Consider the following 21,962-nt stretch of genomic DNA (forward strand, 5'->3'; position numbering starts at 1 on the left):
AACGTTTGTTGAAAGTTTTTGGCATTAATAGTTTGTGCCAGGAAGCAAAAGCAAAAACAAAAACAAAGTCCCACAAAGCAAACAAAAAAAAAAATCTTCCTCCACCAGTAAAAACAGTAAAAATGTGATCAGAATCACTTTTTTCAGCTTCCTCCTGAATCTCAGACTAGAGTGTCTCAGCATAATGATAACAACTGTCCTCTATTTTTCATAGGTCAATGTAGAAAATTGTTATAATCTTTAAATTATAAAACTGTTGATCATAAATCAGAAGTTCCACAGAGAAAATTAAAATAGGTACATGAATTTCAGGAAATACATTTGCCAAGTAATTAAATTCAAATTACATTATTTATTGCACAGTATTATTAGAACAAAAGCCGCCTGCTTTAAAATTGCTTTCCTTGGAAGAAAAAGAAACCAGTTCTCAACAGGAAATCACAGTATAAAAATGTGTAATAGTGGGATGTGGACCTAGGCAGTTTAAGTTCACTTTCAAACACCATCAAATGAGAATTTCTCTGTTTATATCTACCAGGATAGAATCATTGTTACATGATATTTGATGACAGCTCTGGGAAATGAAGCCACCAGCAGCAGACTGTATGACTAACTCATTCCTTCTGGTTGCTGCTTCTGGGAGATGAAAGGTTATTTCAGCATCTATCCAGTTTCTTCTCCCAGGACTCTAAAACCAATGAAATTACTTTGACCAGTCTTGCACCTATGGCTACAAAAATACCTGATTTAGCATCTGCTAATCTGAAAAATTTGGAGTTGAGGTCAGACAAAAAGAAATCTTGACTAAATTTTTTTGCTGACAATTGAAAGAGATTAAATATATAAAGAAAAATGTCTCCTAAAAATCAGTCTCTGTGAGTTACATTTGAAAAATACAAACACAATCTCTCTATTCCAAGAAATTACTTCAAGAGGATATTTCTAGGAACTGTTCAGGTTTTGGTAGTCAAAGTGTGATAAACTGTTACTGCTCACCAGTAACCTCAACACACGACATACACTCCTGTAACATCAGTGTTTGTCGCCACTTAGCACACACTAGTGTCACTATTTTTTTTTGTGTGTAGGAAATAAAGCAAAAGAGTCAATGGTCTGACAGCTGTGAACTGCTCTAAACATTGACTACCATCAGCATGCCAAAAGTAAGCACAGTTTGTGTTATTTTCTACAAACTGTGGTTTCCAAGACTATAAATGATTACCTCTGAATCTGTCCAGATTATTAACTCATAAAATGCTAAGTTGTTTTCAGTTCTATAGTATGTGTTTTGTATTTTTCTATACTAATCCATTCTTAAATTGCCTGAAATTTGTAAAGTGAAAAGACAAGAGCTGGAAAAATGTAGGTTTGATTTTAAAAAATACTGCACTGGATGCATTTCTCAGAACAAGTTAGATAAAATGATGGGGGAAAAAAGGATATTGAAAATCTGTGTTAATGGTCTATAGCATGTGCAACCTGAGAACTTGATTAACCTTGAGAAACTACAATTGCCAAGCCTGCTCGTTTTACACAACTGCATCCTTAGTGACATTTTGCCGTAAGTTTTCTTTTGCACTGGGATTGGAGCTGATTGATAGGCGTTAGGGAATGGCTGAGCCTTTAAAATATCCATTATTAACTTCATCTGCTATGGGAAGACAATTTACTTCTACATGTTTTTACAGAGCAAACCAAGAGATAAGAATTAAAAATGATATGTGGTTATTAGCATTAGCATTACCAGACCCCTTTAACACTTAGCTTTTTAGGGTAACTGCCTTTGAGTATTCAGCTGATCCAGGAAACAAAAATACACGATAAATTGAGCACTCTCAGTGACTGTCTGAGCACAGAATTGGAAGATCTGGACTAAAATATGTTGTGCATATGGGATTTTTTACATTTCTTATCCATGCCTTTTCAAATATGTTTGGACTCAACAATCTTAAAGTTTTATCTTCTTCCTAAATGTTTCCATGATTCTAACTAGCCACAGCAAAGCAGCATGTCTATAGCTATTAAGTGCCAAGCAGGCACTTGAAGAAGGAAAGCAAATCCAGCAGAGAAACATTGTGCACCTACCTCCTCCACAGGACTCTGAGCACTCTGTAAAGCCTTCATATTCCCAGTCATAGAGCTCATCAAACTCCTGCAAGCTGCCGTACAAAAGCCGAGTCCCCTGTGGGGTGTGCTCAGCCTCCCCACTGCAGGGCCCACTGTAACAGGCTCTCTGAGACACAGGTTTGGGACCTTCACATTCATCAATGGGCAGATCAGCCACAGACTGAGAGAATGAGAGGAGCACCTGGCATTTCACAAGCCGCATCTGGCTGCCCACTCCACAGGTGACACTACACGTGGACCATGCCTCAGGAATAAACCTGTGAGAGGAAAACAGCAAGGCAAGTTATGTCCACAAATTGCCAGGGAAGCAAAACTGGGATAGTCCTACCCAGGCCAAATTTTATTTAATTAAAAAAGAAGTACCTCATCTCATCAAACATTTATTTAAAAATAGATATAGGAGGTTCTATTGACAACCCAGTGGCAGGTCTCCTCATATCCAAGAAGAAAGACAAATCCTTGTAACACCCACCTTGATCCTAAAACATCTCAGTGCAAGGCATCCAGCAATCTTCCAAAGTACCCAATGCACATGATGATCCCACTAGCTACCTTTTGCAGTATCAACCTAGATAATCTTTGCCTTAGCTGCTAATTTCGTTTTGCTAGTAAGTATTGAGCAGGCTGATGTTATGAAATAATTGCAGGACTACATGGAAAATAATTTCAATTAGTGTTCTTGTCTCACAGCAACTGTTTTTGAGTCTTAATTTGAAGCTAGCTAAAGGTGAAGAGAATTCATAATTTCTTCAGCTTTTTTGTTGTTGTTTGTTTACTTTTTCTTTTAAATTTTAAAATTTAAATCAAATAAAATTTCAAACAATTTGAATAAATTTAAAAATTATTTTCCTAGGACATTTAACTTTCTCTCACTAAAAAAACCCCAAACCCAACAGTGTTTAATTTCCATTGTGGGTTTGTTTATCTGTTGCACTTGTCTTACTGGTCTTACTGTAACCCTTATATGCTCCAAATGTTTCCTTCTGGAAGTCCATGGATATTTTATTAAAAGCACTTTGCAGCTGTCATTACAATAAAACAGAATGAATTTCATCTCTCATTGTTTTCCTCAACAATGGAATAATTTATCGGTTTTACTGTGCTGTCACTGATTTTTCAACATCAGTTGAAACTGGACTAGCATTTTACACAAAGTTGAAGTCTAAGATTCAGGTTCAACACTATACCACATCATTTACTTTGCTGCAGTAATATAACACATCTTGTTTTGCTGACCTGGTTTTTGAACTAAGCAGACTCCTAAATCTATCCAGAACCAATTGTTTTGGGGCACTCACTCTATAACCTGCAATGCCATGCTTTAGTACCTGATGTCAGTGGAGCACTGAAGTTATGAATGCAGGGTAATTTAGATATCTTTATCTGACTGTCTTGCCTTCTCCATTGGCCATTCTTCCAAACTTTCTGCCACAGGCAAGTTCTAATGCAAGGGGTGTAGCTGTCCTTCAAGGACTAGAACAAAAGAATGAAGAGTTGGATCAGGCACTGATCCTTGCTGAACCTCACAGGAATAATCCCTGTTGATAACATTTCCTCATAACAGTAAGTGTTTGGAATCTGTCTGCTTCTGCAAACTCGACTTTTGGGGTATATTTTTCAAGGAAACCTGGCTGTCACTGATAGTATTCCTCTTCCTTTGCTCTTTATGTTGGTAGGCCACACCAGAGTTGCACAGCTTTGCCCAGGGCTGAAGGCAATACACCAGTCTGCTATTACCATGGTCTGGGGATCTAAAAAACTCATTTCTTACCTTGGGAAACCTATGAACAGTTTTGATAGAAGGAAAGTTTAGTTTTATGATCAGCATCTTTGAAAATACCTTTACACTTCTCTCCCATTCATCCACTGCCTTTCTCTAGTTGACAAAAGGATTCTCCTCCATGCTGAAGTTAAAAAAATCCAAAACCTAAAAGGGAAGCTAGTGTTTTCCCAGGATGTATATATCAGGATCCCTGACTGGGATTTCACAGTCTTTTGGAACAAGGTGTGTGTATCTCTACCCAATTTTTGTGGGTCTTTATAACATCTGTCACTTATAAACCTGACATCTGCTACTAGCACTATACAGAGAAAGTAACAGAAAGGAAATAAATTAATTGCAGATATTATGGTAAAATTTGTAAATATTTATCATACTGCTAACAAAGATGATGAGAATTCTTTAAGGAGCAAAGCTTTTGGGAAACTAATGATGCAAACTGATTCCATTTTACCACTCTTAAGACATTTTAACTTAAAATATCAGTCTCGTTTCCAAAATTTTATCTTTCATTTTTAGAGGGTTATACTCTTTAGCACTACAGGTGGGCTACTCTGAGACTGCAGTTGCTGTTATTCTATTTTGATGTGGAAAATCTCCTGTCAGAGATTAAGTAGTTCACATCAGCCACTGTGACTTAGATATTTTGACTAGTTGAAATGTACAGCTTCTTAACCTGGCAAACTGAAAGGCTGAAACCCTGATCAGATTATGGAAAAAAAAGGTCCTGGTATTAATCAGAAACTGTCTTCTTATTTTTGAACACTAAATTGTTGCATAAGTTTGCTTTATTGAAGACCTGCTGTACTCCAAACCAAAAGAGAGGATATTCTGTGAGGTATTGTTGGGGGTTGAGTGTTTTTCTATTACTGTGTCAATTGAAAGAATTTTTCCCATTATCATGCCAATGGAGCTGGCCGGGCTACACCCAGGGTCTCTGATGGGTCCAGACAAAAGGGGGTGGGTGGGGATGGCCCCCGGAGGGGCCTCTGAGGTTTCCGGGAGGGCACTCCGGTTTCCGGCGAGCCGGGAGGAGGACGCGCGGGATCGTTCAGCCACGCGGCCGAGCACAGCAGAGCCAGACCCTCTGCGACCACCTGCCCTGCATCTGCCCCGTTCCAGCCTCCTGCCTCTGCGGACACAGCTGATCACCCGAACACACACGGTGAGCGAGGAGCCGCCGCTCCCACCCATTCCCACCGAGACCGGCGTGGCCGCTGCTGCCCCTCCCCCCTCCTTCCTGCCTCCGTTTCCCGCTTGCTTTTTGGCAGATCCGGACTGGGACTAAGCATAGAGACAGCGTGCTTGCATCTAAAGGGACTGACACCCGAGTTATCTATTTCGTTCTGTTAGCAATATTAACTATTATTGTTTTCTGTTTGTACAGTTAGATATATTAGTAAAAGAGCTGTTATTCCCACCCCCCTTATCTCTGCCTCAGAGTCCTTGATTCAAACAATCATAATACTTGGGGGAGGGGAGTGGAACCAAAGTCTCTATTCCAAAGGGAAACTTCTGCCCTTACTGGCAGACACCTGTCCTTTCAAACCAGGACAGGTATTAAAATTATTCATTTAGAAGAACAGAGATGTTTCAAATACTTGAAATATTTACACATTACAAATATTTATCATGCATACAAACATGGGAAAAAAGGGAGAGGACACGAAAGAAAAGTAAAAACATCACTAAAGAAGACTGGATCCTTTTTGAAATGAGGCTTGATCTATAAATGCCACATATTGTATTATTTTATCTGAATCAGCGACTCATAATGGAAAAAATAAAACACCTTCAGGAAATGGTACTTTTTCAGCTATCTAGGCCAAATTTCTACATTTTAAGTGCTAACTTTGCAAATGTGATTTAATTATAATAAAACTGTTAGCTGATAAAGAAAAAAATAGCAGAATCAAAAGAGTTAAAAGCAGAAAAAAGAGGAGAAATTCAAGATAATCCTGCAAAGAAATCTCCATTTAATAATTGTCATTGAAAATAGAAAATTTATGTAATGTGAATGTCTAACATAGATTTCCACAATGTTTCTGAATTTTCCATTATCCTAACACCAGAAAATTATAAATGCTTTCAAATATACTTGTGTTGTCATTAATGACATTTGTTGCCAAATGATGAGCACAAACCATAAAAAAGTATATGAATAAAAAGGGGGCAGTTCATCAATTTGAAGTTATTTGTCCTGCATATAGCTCATCTTCCACTGCTCAGCATTAGGCTTTTATGTATGCTAACCTCTGAGCTACTTGGAAAATCAAAGTAGTGGAATAGATAGGCTGAGAAGTAGTATTTTAGGAAATGGGAAATGATTGAGGTGTTTCAGTTGCCATTCCATATTGTTTAATTTAATCCCACTGGAATAACTGTCCCTCTAATAACAATAAACAAGACCAGGGCAATAATTCATTCATTCAGCTAAGCACTGATGTAGATTCCCCTCCATATAGCAACATATACGTAACTGGTGAAGTCAGAAGAGAAATAAGAAGACAGTGTCACTGCTCAACAATGGAAAACCTTTCACAGCAGGTCACAGTGGGTTCAGGATGAGACCCACAGAGAGCTCTGCCAAGTGTTTCAGAGATTTTCTAAACTGTTGATGCACAGGCTCTGCAGTCTAGGACTTGGGTTCCTACAACATGTTACAAAGGAAAGCAAGTGTATACGTACTGGTGTGCTTAGAGCTACAAAGAAAAATAGCTAATTTTTTTTCACTGCTATATAATTACATATTGACCTTAACTTTTATTGCTTAATGTTTTTCTGTTTGCTGGGTTTTTTTCCCCTCTTGCTTTATTTGTTTGTTTTGAACCACCACTTGTTAAATCCATGGCTTAGATAAAGTCTGAGGTTTTGAAACACACACATACCAGTGGGATTGAGTGTTCTAAAGCAAAGACAATCATCTATCAAGGCATGTAAACTCAGATACTACTGGTGATATGAAATGTTCAGGGGCTTGGGAAGGCTTGGTAATTTTCTATGACAGACCAAAACTGAGCACAGACTTCCAGACTCCTTGTGTTGAGCTGAAATGTAAACCCATCCTTTTCCTCCAAAAAACATCACCTTTCCACAGGTTTTAAGGCATTGATAAAACCACAGGATGCTCCCATAGAGCATTAGATAGATGCTGGTGTTGTTGTTCAGAGACGTGGAACAGTGGTCATTACCACTTATCAATAAAATATCAGGCTCCTTCTGTAAGAGTGGAGCAGATGCACAGGTCCAGTTGCAATCAGTGATTACATTCCGTCCCTCCATAGTTTCTTTTAAGTTGTTTGAATATGATTCTCCTTCAGATTTGTCTCTTTATTCAATGCTGTTGGCACTTTCCATTCACTGTTGCCTTTGGAGAATGCACATTCCTGAGTACAGCCAGATTGTGAGCCCTCTTTACCTTATTACCCGCAAGAAGAATGATTTCCACTGGGGCCCTGAACAGCAGCAAGCCTTTGCTCAGATTAAACAGGAGATTGCCCATGCAGTAGCCCTTGGCCCAGTCAGGAGGGGACCAGATGTGAAGAACGTACTTTACTCAGCAGCTGGGAGCCATGGTTTGTCTTGGAGCCTGTGGCAGAAGGTGCCTGGTGAGACCCGAGGCCGACCCCTGGGATTCTGGAGCAGAAGCTACAGAGGGTCCGAAGCCAACTACACTCCCACAGAGAAGGAAATCTTGGCTGCCTATGAAGGAGTTCAAGCTGCCTCAGAGGTGATTGGCACAGAAGCACAGCTTCTCCTGGCACCCCGACTGCCAGTGCTGGGGTGGATGTTCAAAGGAAAGGTTCCCTCTACCCACCACGCCACCGACGCCACATGGAGCAAGTGGATTGCCCTCATCACGCAGCGCGCCCGTATTGGTAACCCAAATCGCCCTGGGATTTTAGAGATAATTACAAACTGGCCAGAAGGTGAAGATTTTGGTCTCGCTGATGAAGAGGAGGGCTGAAGAAGCTCCACCGTACAACCAGCTGCCAGCAGATGAAACACGCTACGCCCTTTTCACCGACGGTTCCTGCCGCATTGTGGGGATGAACCGGAAGTGGAAAGCTGCCGTATGGAGCCGCACACGTCAGGTTGCACAAGCTACCGAAGGAGAAGGTGGATCGAGTCAACTTGTGGAACTCAAAGCTGTTCAGCTGGCCTTGGACATTGCTGAGAGAAATGGCCAAAGCTCTACCTTTACACTGATTCGTGGATGGTAGCCAATGCTCTGTGGGGTTGGCTGGAAAGGTGGAAAAAGGCTTACTGGCAACATAGAGGAAAACCAATCTGGGCTGCTGATGAGTGGAAAGACATTGCCACTCGGGTGGAGAAGCTCCCCGTGAAAGTCCGTCCTGTGGATGCCCATGTTCCCAAGAGTCGGGCTAATAAAGAACATAGGCACAACAAGCAGGTAAATCAGGCTGCACAGATAGAGGTCTCAAAGATAGACTTAGATTGGGAACATAAGGGAGAGTTGTTCCTGGCTCGATGGTCCCATGATGCCTCAGGCCATCAGGGTAGGGATGCCACCTATAAGTGGGCATGAGACCGAGGGGTGGATCTAACCATGGACAGCATTACCCAAGTCATTCATGAATATGACACTTGCGCTGCCATCAAGCAGGCCAAGCGGGTAAAGCCCCTCTGGTATGGTGGACGGTGGTCCAAATACAAGTATGGGGAGGCCTGGCAGATTGACTACATCACACTGCCTCAGACCCGCCAGGGAAAACGTTATATGCTGACCATGGTGGAAGCCACCACTGGATGGTTGGAGACCTACCCTGTGTCCCATGCTACTGCCCACAACACCATCCTGGGCCTGGAAAAGCAGGTCCTTTGGAGGCATGGTACCCCTGAGAGAATTGAGTCAGACAATGGGACTCATTTTAAAAATAACCTTGTCAACACCTGGGCTAGGGAACATGGTATTGAGGGGGTGTACCATATCCCTTACCATGCACCAGCTGCAGGTAAACAATGGATTGTTGAAGACTACCTTAAAGGCATTGGGTGGGGGATCTCTAAAAAAACTGGGAGCAGCACCTGGCAAAAGCCACTTGGTTAGTCAACACTTGAGGTTCCACCAACCGAGCAGGTCCCTCGCAGTCTGAAGGCCTTAATGTAGTAGACGGAGACAAAGTCCCAGTGGCCCATGTCAGAGGGTTGCTAGGGAAGACAGTATGGATTCATCCTGCCTCGAGTATAGGCAAACCCATTCGTGGGATTGCCTTTGCTCAAGGACCAGGATGTACTTGGTGGATAATGCAGAAGGATGGAACAATCCGCTGTGTACCTCAGGGAGATCTGACTATAGGATGAAGTATAGACAAATGTTATTGTTGAGTGTTGCCACCATTGTATACTAGATTCTATGAATAGAAAGAAATGTGTAAGTGTTGAAGGTTTAAGCAAGTCAGAGGAAGTTTTCATATCGTGTTTAGTGAGTGTGTATCCCAATCGTGTGTCAATGATCACGATATGGGATAAGGGGTGGAATGTTATGGGCTGATGTTTGGACTGGCTCCTCTCCTTGCTTTCCCCGTGCAGCTGCCGGTCCCTCCCTCGGACTGTTTTATCTAGGCTGGTGTTTTTTCCGGCTCTCTCTTGCTGTGCTTCGGTTGTGGGCTGTGTCTTGCTCTCTGCCGTCTGCTCAGCTTTAACCCCCTCCCCTGGCTGCTTTGGCCATTTTTTTTTTCCCTTTTCCCCCAGCTGTTTTGTCTGTGCCCCTGTGTTGGCTTGTCTTGGGTTTGCTTTTGCTTGTCTTGGGCTCGCTTTGGCTTGTCTTGGGCTTGCTTTGGCCTGCTCCTGGCTGCCCCTCCCCCTCTCTCCCTTCTCCCTGCTCCAGGGATTTGCACCGACTCCGGAGGACAAGGATCTGGACTTCGGGGGCCGCTGCTGGAGGTCGGCTTGGGAGGCTCTGCCGCTCTCCCCGGCAAGGACCGGCTGGGTTTGTCTTATCTGGGTTTGGGTTGGGGAGAGTTTCATTTGTATTTTTGTTAATAAAAAAGTTTTTTCCATTTTCACCTGAAGAACAATTCTTTATGAGCTCAGTGAAGGAAGGAATTGTGAAAAAGAAAAGGGGGGGGAAGGCCCTTTGGAGCTCTTTTTCCCCAAATTTGTCCTAAACTTGGACAAGGTCAAACAACACAAACATAACTATTCCCTCTAGACTTGAAGTGATTATGAAGTGGTTGTGATTAAATCTTTGAGCATCAGAGGCAATAAAGAAATACTTAGGATGGATTTTTGTTTGAAGGCTGACAGCCCAAGTGGATTTGCTGCTATCTTTTAAAAACTGAACTCCTTTAAAAACCTTTCCTTCAACAGGGGAATTCTACTCAATCATTTATTTCAGTGACGTGTGGAAACACTTCCACTGAATTTCCTTAAGAATTTCAACCAAGTTTGACAGAGGAATAAAATTCTCTGTGGTAATTTTATACCCCTGTCAGCATCAATTAATAAATTCAGACATTACTGAGAGGAAAGGAAGGCAACTGACAAACAGACATATACAGACAAAATTAAACTCTAAGACTTGCTTGCATTAGAAATTCCTGAAGATATAAATAATGGAAGGCATTATACACAGATGGAATAAAATTGTAGCATCTGGAGCTCTAGCAGCACATATCAGAGAATGATCACAAATTACAGGTGGAAAGAGTATGAGAAATATTGTAGCTTTGTAAATCATAATGTGCAATTTCATTACAAAAATAATATTCAATAGAAAGTTGCAAAAATCAAAATACAGCAATACAGAGACTCACAAAAGTGATAACACAATTTGCAGAAGTAATAAGCTGAAAATTTTGAGTTTTAGCTTTTAAACTTCTAATCAAATATAAACTTTGAGAAAAACAATAAGAGTTGCTTATAGATGAAGCTTGTTTTCTTTGCCTGAGGAAAAATAAGCAGAAAGGGTCACAGTGGTCAGGGAAGAATGGTCTACTGGTTACAAATAATGGCCCTGTCTGTTGGGGAGAATGGGGGCAGTTAAGGGACTTGGAGGCATAAGAAAGCTTGGCAAGAGCCTCAGATGAAGTGAGGGAAAAGAATGAATCCTTACTGATGTCTGCCAAATTGGAGTAATGAAATTGGTAATTACTGCACCAACACAGAATGAACAGGAAAATCATACAAGCATAGCTTGTCTGAAGAAACCTCCATTGCTGTAATTTAAAGTAAACACAGTTAAGAAAAAAATGCTGCCTCTTCAGCATCTTGCTTACCATGCCACTGGAGGCCTTCTGCTGTTCATCCTGCCCCAAAGCTGCTCACATTTTGGGTAGCCCACAGTCAGAAAAATAGCTGACCACATCACACACAATCTTACACTAGCCAGGACTCGATCTGACATTAAAAAGCTCTCAACTCTTACTAGCCTCAAACTGCCAAGTATCTACACTCCAGAGTAGGTGGTAGCCTGACATCTGTGAGGGTGAGCCAGGGACATCTCTGCACATTTGCAGAAGCACTGACCAAAATATGCATTATCAAGGAATACACCTTGCTCTTGGTTTGCATGAAATCCCTACACTGAATGAAATGATGCTATAAGCTGGCCCCAAAGTTGATTGTTCCCTGTATTTTGATGAATTCAAAATATTTTGAATACTTTTTTATATTTTTAGATAGTCGTTCAATCTAATAATCAACACCTAAAATGAATAACTGTTTAAAGTCAGATATTAATGAAGAACAATATTAATAGTGAGGCACTGAAACCAATTTTAGGTGGAAGCTCACTGTTCAACATTCCTGAAAGAAATTAGATATTCTGGAACTATATGCAGATGCGTGTTACAGTTTACAAATGGGGATTGCACGGATGGTTCTTCCAGCACCAATTTCGTAAGTTTTTACTTGATTTTCGTCTTTCATTCCTTATTACCAAAAATGTTTCCAAGCTAAACTCCTTGAGCTTTGGGAAAGTTTGTGTGAAGATTCTGACATCATGTCCTTTATTCTTCCTGTTAATCAACACATATAAAAATCCGTATTTGAACTTAAATTAAGTGTGTTTCTTATTAGCCTAAAATAAAGATTCGAAATACTCCTAGAGGTCTGACTTGCAGGGAGAAAACAAGTGTATGTACAACATGTCACCTCATGGCAGACTGAACCTAGTCTGGACTGTGGCCCACTGTCCAGCATGGGAATAACAGAATCCCACTGGCAGTCCTGGAGCCTTGCAGTAGGTGCAGAAGTCTTTGCAGAAAAGGCCTTCAATGCAGCAGTGCAGTGACATAAAGTATGGAGGCATCATAATTGCACTTGAAAACAATTTGAAATTCTTAAAATCATTTTCCTTTGGATCTCCCAAGGACTGTTTTAGTATCACATGTAACATACCCATAAGGTTTTCAAAAAAATTTCTTAAATATTGCATTATGACAAACAACAGTTTATGTCTATTCCTTCTTGTTAATATTTAAAGCTACTTGTACCCATAAATATATACACACATTAGCACACACATATATATACACATATACTTCTTTTCTACAGTGCAATCAACCTTGTTCACAAAACTGATGAAAAAATTTCTTTGTGTAACGAATTATTCCAAATATGACCACATAACAGCATATCAGTATTGTTCCTATTTTATGTGTGTTCCCAAAGTTTATTTACAGGTTGATAAATGCACATTTAGTGAAGCAATTTAGTATAGTAATGAGAAAAATCACAAGAAAACGCACTTTAAAAATTAAAAATTAGTATATCCACACATATCAAATTTTCTAGGCTTTGACTCTGAATTACTCAACTTATAAAGACTACGGAACTCTGGAAGCCGTTAAAGATCTCATTATACCATATGTGATAGCTGCTACTAATATATATAATGTATGTGAACATATATATATATAAACACATATGAACACACGTTTGTGTATATGTGTGTACAAATGTTTCAGTACACATATATTTGTCTACATGTACGTATGCACACATACAACAGCTGAATTTCATTTTATTTTGAAGGATTTATTACATATGTCCAGCTCTCTGCAATGCTTCAGTTTCTAATGACTTCAATTCAGATTAATCATGCCAAAACTGCAATTATATTGCATAAAATGTTTTTTAATCTAATAGATTGTTGCAGTTGTAATAGAAAATGCCATGTGCTCAGACACGAAGAACTGGATATTGATGGATGCTGTGTACAGAAGTTGCAATTATAGCACGGATTTATCATGGTTTCAGACAAAAACATCTAAAATATAGCAAGTACTTATAATACAACATAAGAGGGCTTATAATTTCTCAGTCTTATTACTCCTTATGTGGTATGCATCACAGAATTCAAGTTTATTTTCTGCTAAAATTGATACTTTTTTTTTTTTGTTGTTACTAAGCTTTTCCTTGGGGAAAAAAAAAGAGGCAATCATCACTGGCTGCTTTGTTTTGCCTCTTACTTCACAGGGCTATTGAGAAAATAAATAAATACATGGAGTTGATAAAATACAGTTGTAATAGAGAACATATAAATACATAGGTGGATGCACTTTCATTTTAAGATTCTTGTAATGACCTTACATAAAACGTGTATATTTGCTTAAATTAAATTGCATTTACCCTCTTGAAATCTGTCTCTTTGCACCTAAGTATGACACAGCCTTAAGACCACGGATTTCCACAGGGTTGAGTTCATCCCTTACACTCTAAGAGAAGCCAAATATATTCAAGAGAATGCAAATTTCTGAGACTTACGAGGGTTCTTCAGATACGGCTGTTCCCTCCTCCAGCTCTTGAGCCTGCTTATACCATGGCACCTTTGCTTCCACGGGAAGTTTCTCTGTGGAGCAAACACAAGCATGTAAAAATAAGAAGCATGTGGCAACAGTGCTACCCTCCCTGCTCTCACCAGGCAGGCGTGTGATGTATAGGTGCCTTTGCACAAATGGAGGCCAAGCAAAAAGAAGAAAAAGAGAAATGAGAACACAGAGGAGGGAAACAAACTCTTTCATCACCTGGACTGTATTGCTTACAAGGTTATATGGCCAGATATTTCACTATTGCAGGCAGAATGGCTACAGTGACCTAAAGCCAGACAGGCAAATTAAAATTATCACCTTTCAGACTATACAATGGGACTGTAAAAGTAGGCACTTTGGAAAGTATGTTTTTGGAGAGAAACTTGCAAGTCTAAAAGGCCTCTATTACACATGGCAAAATGTGTAATGTCCCTCTATCTACCTTAAAATTACAAAATGTCAGAAGACATGCTGAGCTTGGTTTTGGTAGATTACAAAAATAAAGAAAATCCTGTTCTGATGAGTAACACAGCAGGAAAACTATAATTAAATGGTCCAGCTATGCTTTTCAACTCTATTTATCAATTCATCAGCTATGTGGATTTAAAAAAATGAGCTTGATAATTTTTCTGTCATTCCTGATGGAAAACAGTGGAGCTGCTTTTCTTCCCCTCCAGGATGTTCACACAGGGTAATGAGCTTCTCTGCTCTGCTCTAGGGAGTGAAGAGCCATGCAAACCAAACTCCACTTTCATGCAGTGTCAGAGCAGAGCAGCTGAGATGAAGGCAGCAGAGCTGTCATAGCACTACAGGGGTATAAAACAAGAACAAATTTGGCACTAAAAGTTGGGAAAAAGCTCTGCACTTCAACAGAACATTCTGGGCTAGGACTGGGAAAAACCACAAAGGGCAGTGAGACTCAGACCACTGAGGAGAACCAGAGACAAATCTATTTGCCACTCACAAATCACCTAAGACTTTTGGGCTTGTGTAAGGATGGACTTGTACTTGCAAAGAGGAGCAGTTTAATGTCATTCAGAACAGGCAGAATTCAGAATTTTCTGATTCTACTGTGCAGAACAATGAACATTTCACATATGCATATGAAATTTTCCATCTCTCAGTTGTATCACAGAGGAACAATGACCAACAAATTGACTTCACAGCTCCTGCAACTTTAGTCATGCAAATTTCCTTGGAGCAAGTTGTTAACTGAGGAAAAGAGAAGAGTAATAGCATTACTATTCCTCTATCTTAAAAACAGCTTGTCCAGCTCTTCATCTAACATATTAGTGCCATTTAAGGATGAATGTTTGCTAAAGCAAACTCTTAGTTCAGTCTATATTCTACTAATCATCTGGAATATGTAGGAAATATTTCTATTTATATGTTCCACAGTTTGTTTTATGAGTTTTGGAAAGCCCATCTGTGTTTTTTTTGTTTAGATATAAGTGCTTGTAAAAAGTAAAGCTGTTGTCTAACATAGCCTATTTGTGACTTTTTAAATAACCTCCCTTTTTTTACAAATGTACTTAATTATCTTCTACATTGTAAAATTTGTTAGAGGGTTAGAAATGTTGATGTTGTACAGTATGCTTTGACAGAAAAACGAACAAAAGGCGCTTCTAATATAAGCTAAGGAGAAATTTTTACCTTTGGAGATAAAAGTAAAATATTTTCTTTTATAAAACACTTCAAGTAAAAAACAGTTATATATGACAGAAAGTTGTAATAGATGAATATACATTCTCTAAAAAACTGAAAATCATTAATCTAGTGATATCCTATTTTTCCCATTATTGGTGCAACATAAAGTGCCTTAGGACTTGAATAAACTAAAATGAAATAAATTTCAGGAACAATTTTCCTTCTATTTATTTTTCACAGGGTGTGCTAAGAGAAGAGAGATTTCCACATTTTTCGCATTGCTACTTCTGTCAGCAAGTTAGGAAGATTGTTTTCTGGTTTGTGTTAATCCAGTTGGAAAAAACACCAGTCTAGGAATAAAACATTCAATATTTTAGAGGTACTTCATTATCCCTACTGCTCTAAGTTTCTAACTCTAGTCTGTCAAACAAAAAGGAAAAATTTCCAGTCTACAAATAGAATAATTTGATTTGGATGACACCTCTGGATACCATGTAGTACAACAGCCTTCTGAAACCATTGTTCAGCCTTCAGATATATGCATGTTGAAATATTACCCCTTAAGTTATGAAGGGAGAACTGTGAGAGTGTTGCAAAACAAAAGAGGTGGAAAACTAAACCAAATTAAGCCAAGTTTTGCACAGGACTTTTCATTCTACATGAAAAAATGGAAAAAAGAAGTACAATCAGGAATTAATCATGTATGTGCTGCAAAGGGCAGCACAAGATCTTCTTCAGGGTAAAGATTCCATGCTCTTGCAAGGGTGGGCTTCCAGCAAACAGTTTGTTCCTTGAGAAGTTCCATTTGATGGCACTTCATGACAGTTAGAGGTAAGCAAAACATTCCTGTCTGGCCTTGCACCCTTCTAAGCAGAAGTCAGTTTTAGATTGTTTGCAGCTCAAGATCTCTTTTGTGTCAAGCTGCATTTTGCTAACTCTGTATGACGCAGGCAGACTGGATCTTGCATTACCTGTGTTCTAAACACCATAAACCTACAATGCCTCAAAAAAACCAGCTGTCTGAACGAGTTGAAATCCACCAAACACCTGTATGAGGCTTAGAGTCATGCTAACAGAGCCACAAGGCCTTTCTCTGCGTGTTTTTTTTTTTTTTTTTTTTGTGGTTTTTTGTTTGCTTTTTTTTTCCCCACATCTTGGAAGGTGGATGGAGTAAGCTCATACTGGCCAGTAAAATACAATGAAAACATACTGATTACTTCCCATTACTTCCAAAAGACTCCATGTCTGGGATTCACCACTCTGGTGCCTGGCAGACACCATGAATTCTTATGGTTGTGATAAACTGGAATCCTGTAACTTGGTGTGTATGCCTATCATCAGCCTCTTGGGGCAGAAATAAAATTATACATTTCACTGTTTCACCTCAGAACAGCACAAGATCCTGGATCAGTCTTATTTTACAGGGCTTCATTAAAGAGTGCTTTTAATATGCTTCAAGATGATAATTCTTTTTTTAAAAAGGAATTATTTTCTTATGGCACAGTGGAGATCTCCAGTTTAGAAAAGTTAAGTCCACATGAATTGTTGTAGCCCAGAGCTTTCCATAAATTAGTAAGCATATGGGCACAGAGGTGGTGACAATAAAGCTGTATACATGCATGGTGCCATGCATGCTCATGTACCTGTGAAAACCACAAATAAATGTATCTGCTGCACCTGGTCACTGCCTGGTAATCCAACCTAGTCTCCAGGTCTCTTTTTAACATTCCCATTCCATAAGAACCTCCAAAAAATGCAGGAAGATTTCCTCCATCTTTCAACAAACGATGGGGGTTTAAGGCCAAAGCAAGAAAAATATAACTACACAACTTGTATAATTTGCTAATAAGATGTTTCTGTCTGACAAGTTTTGTAGCCTAGATAGTAAGAAGCACCTTACGAGATATGCTTACTCCTGATCTATTTCATGCTGAAGATTATGAACAGGCACTTTTGTAATTGCAGTTATATTATTATATTATTACAGACATTATTTATATATTAAATTTTAATTTATTTTAAAACACAGGGCAAATTTAGCTCGGATGCAAACAGTGAAAATACAGCCAAATTTACATTTCTATTGTTTGGTATGATGGGACACAAATTAGCTATGAAAAGCCCAAAGCTTGTAAGACAAAAGGAGTCAGCACTCACTCCAAGCTGCTGGCAGGCAGACAGGAACAGAAAGGTGCAAAATCATAACTCAGTGCAGGTGGAAACAGTGATGCCAGCAGTGAAACAAAACGGCTGGACGTGGAAAAGCTCTGAAAAATTTATGAGAGGCATTCTGCCTTGTTACCTTTGGGCTTGTAGCAAGGAGTGGGTACAACACATTCTTCTTTTATGTGTGGCTTTGTTTTAGTACTACAGCCCCCTGTGTGCATCCCTCTGTGGTCAATGCAAAGGACCACACGGTATCTGAGCCCTTGTCCACAGGTCACAGTGCACTGGATTGAAAAATAACATGAAGGGAGAAAATGATATGGAGAAAGAAAAAGTCACACATAGCAATTATAAATATAAGTGGAACACGCAACATCAGAGAGCCAAATATGATGCAGAAACACCCAACCTTGAAAATAAACTATCCATTCTATTCCGTAATTGCAGATAAAATATAAAATTGACATAAACGTTTGCTTTTTTGCTCTGAACTTTTACTTGACTTAGACATTTTGCCACTGGACTTCTCTTGCAGTGTCCTGCCTACTTGGCTTGTAGCCATCTGTCCTGTATTGGATATGCTCAGTAACACCCTATCGTTTCATTGGAGGCACTCTGCTTGACTTGGACAAAGTACCGGGGCTCATGCAATAACAGGGGTACACTCAGCTATTCTGTAAACAGCACCAAACAGAATGGAAACTATTGGGCTTTCTTTCCTCAGACACTTTCTTAAGTTTTTTTTTAATTTTGTTTTTATGTTTTTTGTTTATTTGTTTCGTTGGTTTTTTTGTTTGTTATTTTTGCTCTGGGTCATCAACTTTTACCCCCTGCACAGACTGTTTCAAAACCGGTTGCACAGGAGTTGATCAAAATTACCAATCATTTGGAAACACTATGGATGTTATCAATGTTGCTTTGCTCTTGGACATCTAGAAATCAGCAAACACTTTGCAATTAGTCAAGAACACCTAATCTGCTTTAGCTTTTAAAGCACAATTTACTTCTTGAGAAACTGGGGTGGTAGAAATTATATTTGAGCTAAGCTTTTATGTACAAAGTTAATATATTTCACTACTTTTATGGAAGGACATTTCCAAGATATTTACTTTCATACAAAAGAAAAGACAAGTCAGGAACAGACAAATACAAGTATCAAAGAGCAGAGTCATATACATATTTATGTGCTTTTTGAAATTTATCAGCGATTTTGAGTTTCAATTTATGACTGAAATATGGTAATACAGAAATAACATTACATGCTTATAGTTTTGTGTCTGGGTTTTTTGGTTTTTTTGTTTTGTTTTGTTTTTGCTTTTTGGTTTTGTTTTTTTTTTTTTTTGGTTGTTTTTTTGTGCTTTTTTTTTTTTTTTTTTTAATGTGACTTTCACTTATATCCCCAGTCTATTATTGGTAGAAGGTTATGAATTAATGTTGCAGAGCTGATTTATTTTTCCATCACTCTCCTTGCTCTTGTTCATCTCATTAATATATTTTTCCTGAGTGGTTACTTTGCAGTTAGACACATAACACAATTTCAAACAGAGGTGTTGGTAATGAGAAAAAACAGTAAGTGTTCCTACTTCCAAAAACTCACTAAACTGTAATTTAAGAAATTTTCCCTAGTGTGTTAAATACAAAACTAACAAAACTAAGTTGATTACCGGAGACCATTCCTGAGCAAGCCACTTTGGACAGTCAAATATATTGCAAGGCTGGATAACAGGCATCTTTGGAGTATACATGCATTTCCATTCTTCCACAGGGCTGATGTGCCCCTGGATGTCTTCCTCCACACAGGAGATGCTGCGGCTTTGAATGCCCCCTCCACAGGATGAGGAGCAGGCAGTCCAGGGTGTACTTTCCCATCTGGGAAAACAAAGAGGCATCAGGAAACATTACCCTTACTGTTCCCACCCCCACCTGCACCCCTAAAATGCATAAACAGCTATTTGCAAGGTTGTTTGTTTGCATGGGGTTTTGGTTTAGTTGTGAGGTTTTTTTTGTTTTGGTTTGGTTTAGTTTGTTTGGTTTGGTCTTTTTACCTGGGTAACAGTAAAAATTATTATTGCATCTATTTTCTTAGGTATCCACAGCAGCAAAACATGCCCCTGGCTGGTGTCTTTTACATCACAGATAATAATATGAAATGTCCTCTCTCCCACTAATTCAATTACTATTTACTTAGAAAATCTAAATACTTTTAACTTAGCTGCTTTTTATTTTTTTTCAATTGATGGGATTATAATATTTTCATAATTTCTCATATTCTGAGGAATCTTTGTCACAAATTACGGGAAACTCAGTGTGCTGTGGGGCTGATACCCATTTTGCAGAACATAAAAGGAAAGAGCAGTGTTTTTTTCCAAGCAACTCTGTAGAGAAAAAGGAAAGAAAGATGAGAGGAAATCACCAGAAAGAAAATGTGACTGTACTAGTAAGATGCATGTCCTTTGATGGATAAACTAGATGGGCCTTGTTTTCTTACAGTTACGGCAATGAGAGGAGCTGAGAAACCAACTTTTGTCTACAAGTGTCATTTGAGAATATAATGAAAAATCCTCAAAACAATATCTGCATGTTCTGAAAAGCTATGCATACTTATGAGAATAATCCTTTTTTCAGTGATGCATATGCTATAAAGCAACCTTAGCAATTTCAAGTAGCTTAAGACAGTTTGGTTCTCAGGTTTTGTAAGAATGTGAGAGAGGAAAATGAACTTTCCCTATTACACATCTTAAAGCAAGTGTCACATCTCCTTTCAAGGTATGAAGGATTACAAACATTAGTTGAGGATTTGGGAAAAGAGTTTGTGGTGCATTAAAAGGTATATCATATATTTCCATCTTGGTGATAAAACAAAAGGCTGAAGAGTTGCAGTAGGGAAATCTGGCAAAGATGCTTCCACAGATTTGCTCTCTACTTCTGGAATATTTATTTACTCTTCTCTGTCCCTGGTATTAGATCCATGTCTCAAGCAGGTAATGCAATGACACCAGGGCCTCTTTGGTTTGGTGGTTTTTTTTTTGGTTTTTTTTTTTTTTTTTTTTTTGTTTCATTTTATGTGTTGTTTGTTTTGGGGTGAATTTAATGTCTTTGTTCAGTTTGGTTATTTTTTGTTAGGTTTTTTTTACGCGTTTCTATTTTTTAATTTTGTTATGTTGTTGTTTTGGGGCTATTTTTGTTTGTTTATTTTTCCTAAACTGTGCAATTTTGGAGGAAAGGCATTTTTATCCCTCTGACTCGGCCCTATCTCATGCCAGCCTCACGGTGTATTCAGTTTCAGCTACCTCTGAGTTTTGGAGAAAAAACACGTAGCTTTGTCTTCCCTGTCTGGGTGGTAAAGGGAGAGTTGAGCCCCATTATTGGGTTCACAGGAGCACAGGTGGGACTGGGGCAGAGAGAGAAAAGGGGAAGTAGCAGCAAAACAGCAGACAGAAAAATGGGGTCAGAAGCCCCAGGATGCTGTTGCAGCTTGAGCAATTGATAGAGGGGCAGATTAAAGAAGAGTAGTGAGGCTGGGAGAGTGGATGCATGTAGATATAAAATTTTCTCTGTACTTTGTCAATGTTCATGCCCTTTGTACACAATAGAAATAAAATATATTTTTTTAAAGATAAAGTGTTAAACCCTGTATTTGTGTTTCAGCTTCTATATTCCTTACAAACAGGTTTAACTTTTGAGGCTAGAAGAAACACACATGAATGTTTTTTAAAACAAAAAACAAAGAAAAATGCTTTCCAGAAAACAAGGAATTAGATGCAGAGGTATGTTTAGTAAGTGTATCTCACAAATATTTGGTGATAATGACTATGTGCACATGAACATAAGCATTTATTTGGGAATATCTCAGTCCTAAATACACAGATGTTAAAGGGCTTGAACATGAATGGCAGCCACAGTGCCTGGCTAGTAAGTTGCTCTTGCCTTACTCAGTTGAAGGCTGGTCCATGATTTGGCTGGAGACTGGAGTGTGGACACACTGCATTTGCACACTGATGCTGAAAGCTCTGTGCACCAGGCCTCAATATAGCTAGAAGGAGGTTGTTTCCTCACCTGGATGAAACTATCATGCTGTCTAGCGGGTTCTTTCTGTGATTTCATAGTCCATGACAATGAATTAATGAAGAAGAACACACAGCAGAATAACTCAGCATGTTCAGGCATTATTTAAAAACCCAGAGGTTAATATCCTTCAGCTATCAAATATTTTCATAATCAACACTCTTATTCACTGCTTTAAGAACAATTACTCATCTGATTATTTCCATGAGAATCTTGAGTCTTACATTAAAGACATTTTAATTGTGATTTAACTAATGATAAAAACCAGCACCTGATCCTATTCCTGCCATGATCACCTTTTTCCTAGAAGAGCCAATGAATTAATGCCCCTGGGGAAGGCATTAGCATGGGTTTGTAGGATCAGAAAACACTAATGTTGTCAAAATCCAAAATCTCACAAA

General features: G+C 38.9%; 1 protein-coding gene across 4 annotated transcripts in view; it reads right to left on the bottom strand.

Moving 5' to 3' along the window:
• ADAMTSL1 (ADAMTS like 1) overlaps nt 1-21,962 on the bottom strand; it is a 394,686-nt gene that overhangs the window by 81,673 nt on the left and 291,051 nt on the right. For all 4 annotated transcript variants that reach the window (XM_079330161.1, XM_079330160.1, XM_079330159.1 and 1 more), the window contains 4 exons: nt 19,161-19,365; nt 17,633-17,780; nt 13,640-13,724; nt 2,086-2,384 (listed from right to left, as the gene is read on the bottom strand). In XM_079330161.1, coding sequence (XP_079186287.1) covers nt 2,086-2,384; nt 13,640-13,724; nt 17,633-17,780; nt 19,161-19,365 — 737 coding nt within the window. The remainder of the gene's footprint in view (nt 1-2,085; nt 2,385-13,639; nt 13,725-17,632; nt 17,781-19,160; nt 19,366-21,962) is intronic.

Source organism: Erithacus rubecula (genome assembly GCF_903797595.1).
Source record: "Erithacus rubecula genome assembly, chromosome: Z".
NCBI classification, from domain to species: Eukaryota; Metazoa; Chordata; class Aves; order Passeriformes; family Muscicapidae; genus Erithacus; species Erithacus rubecula.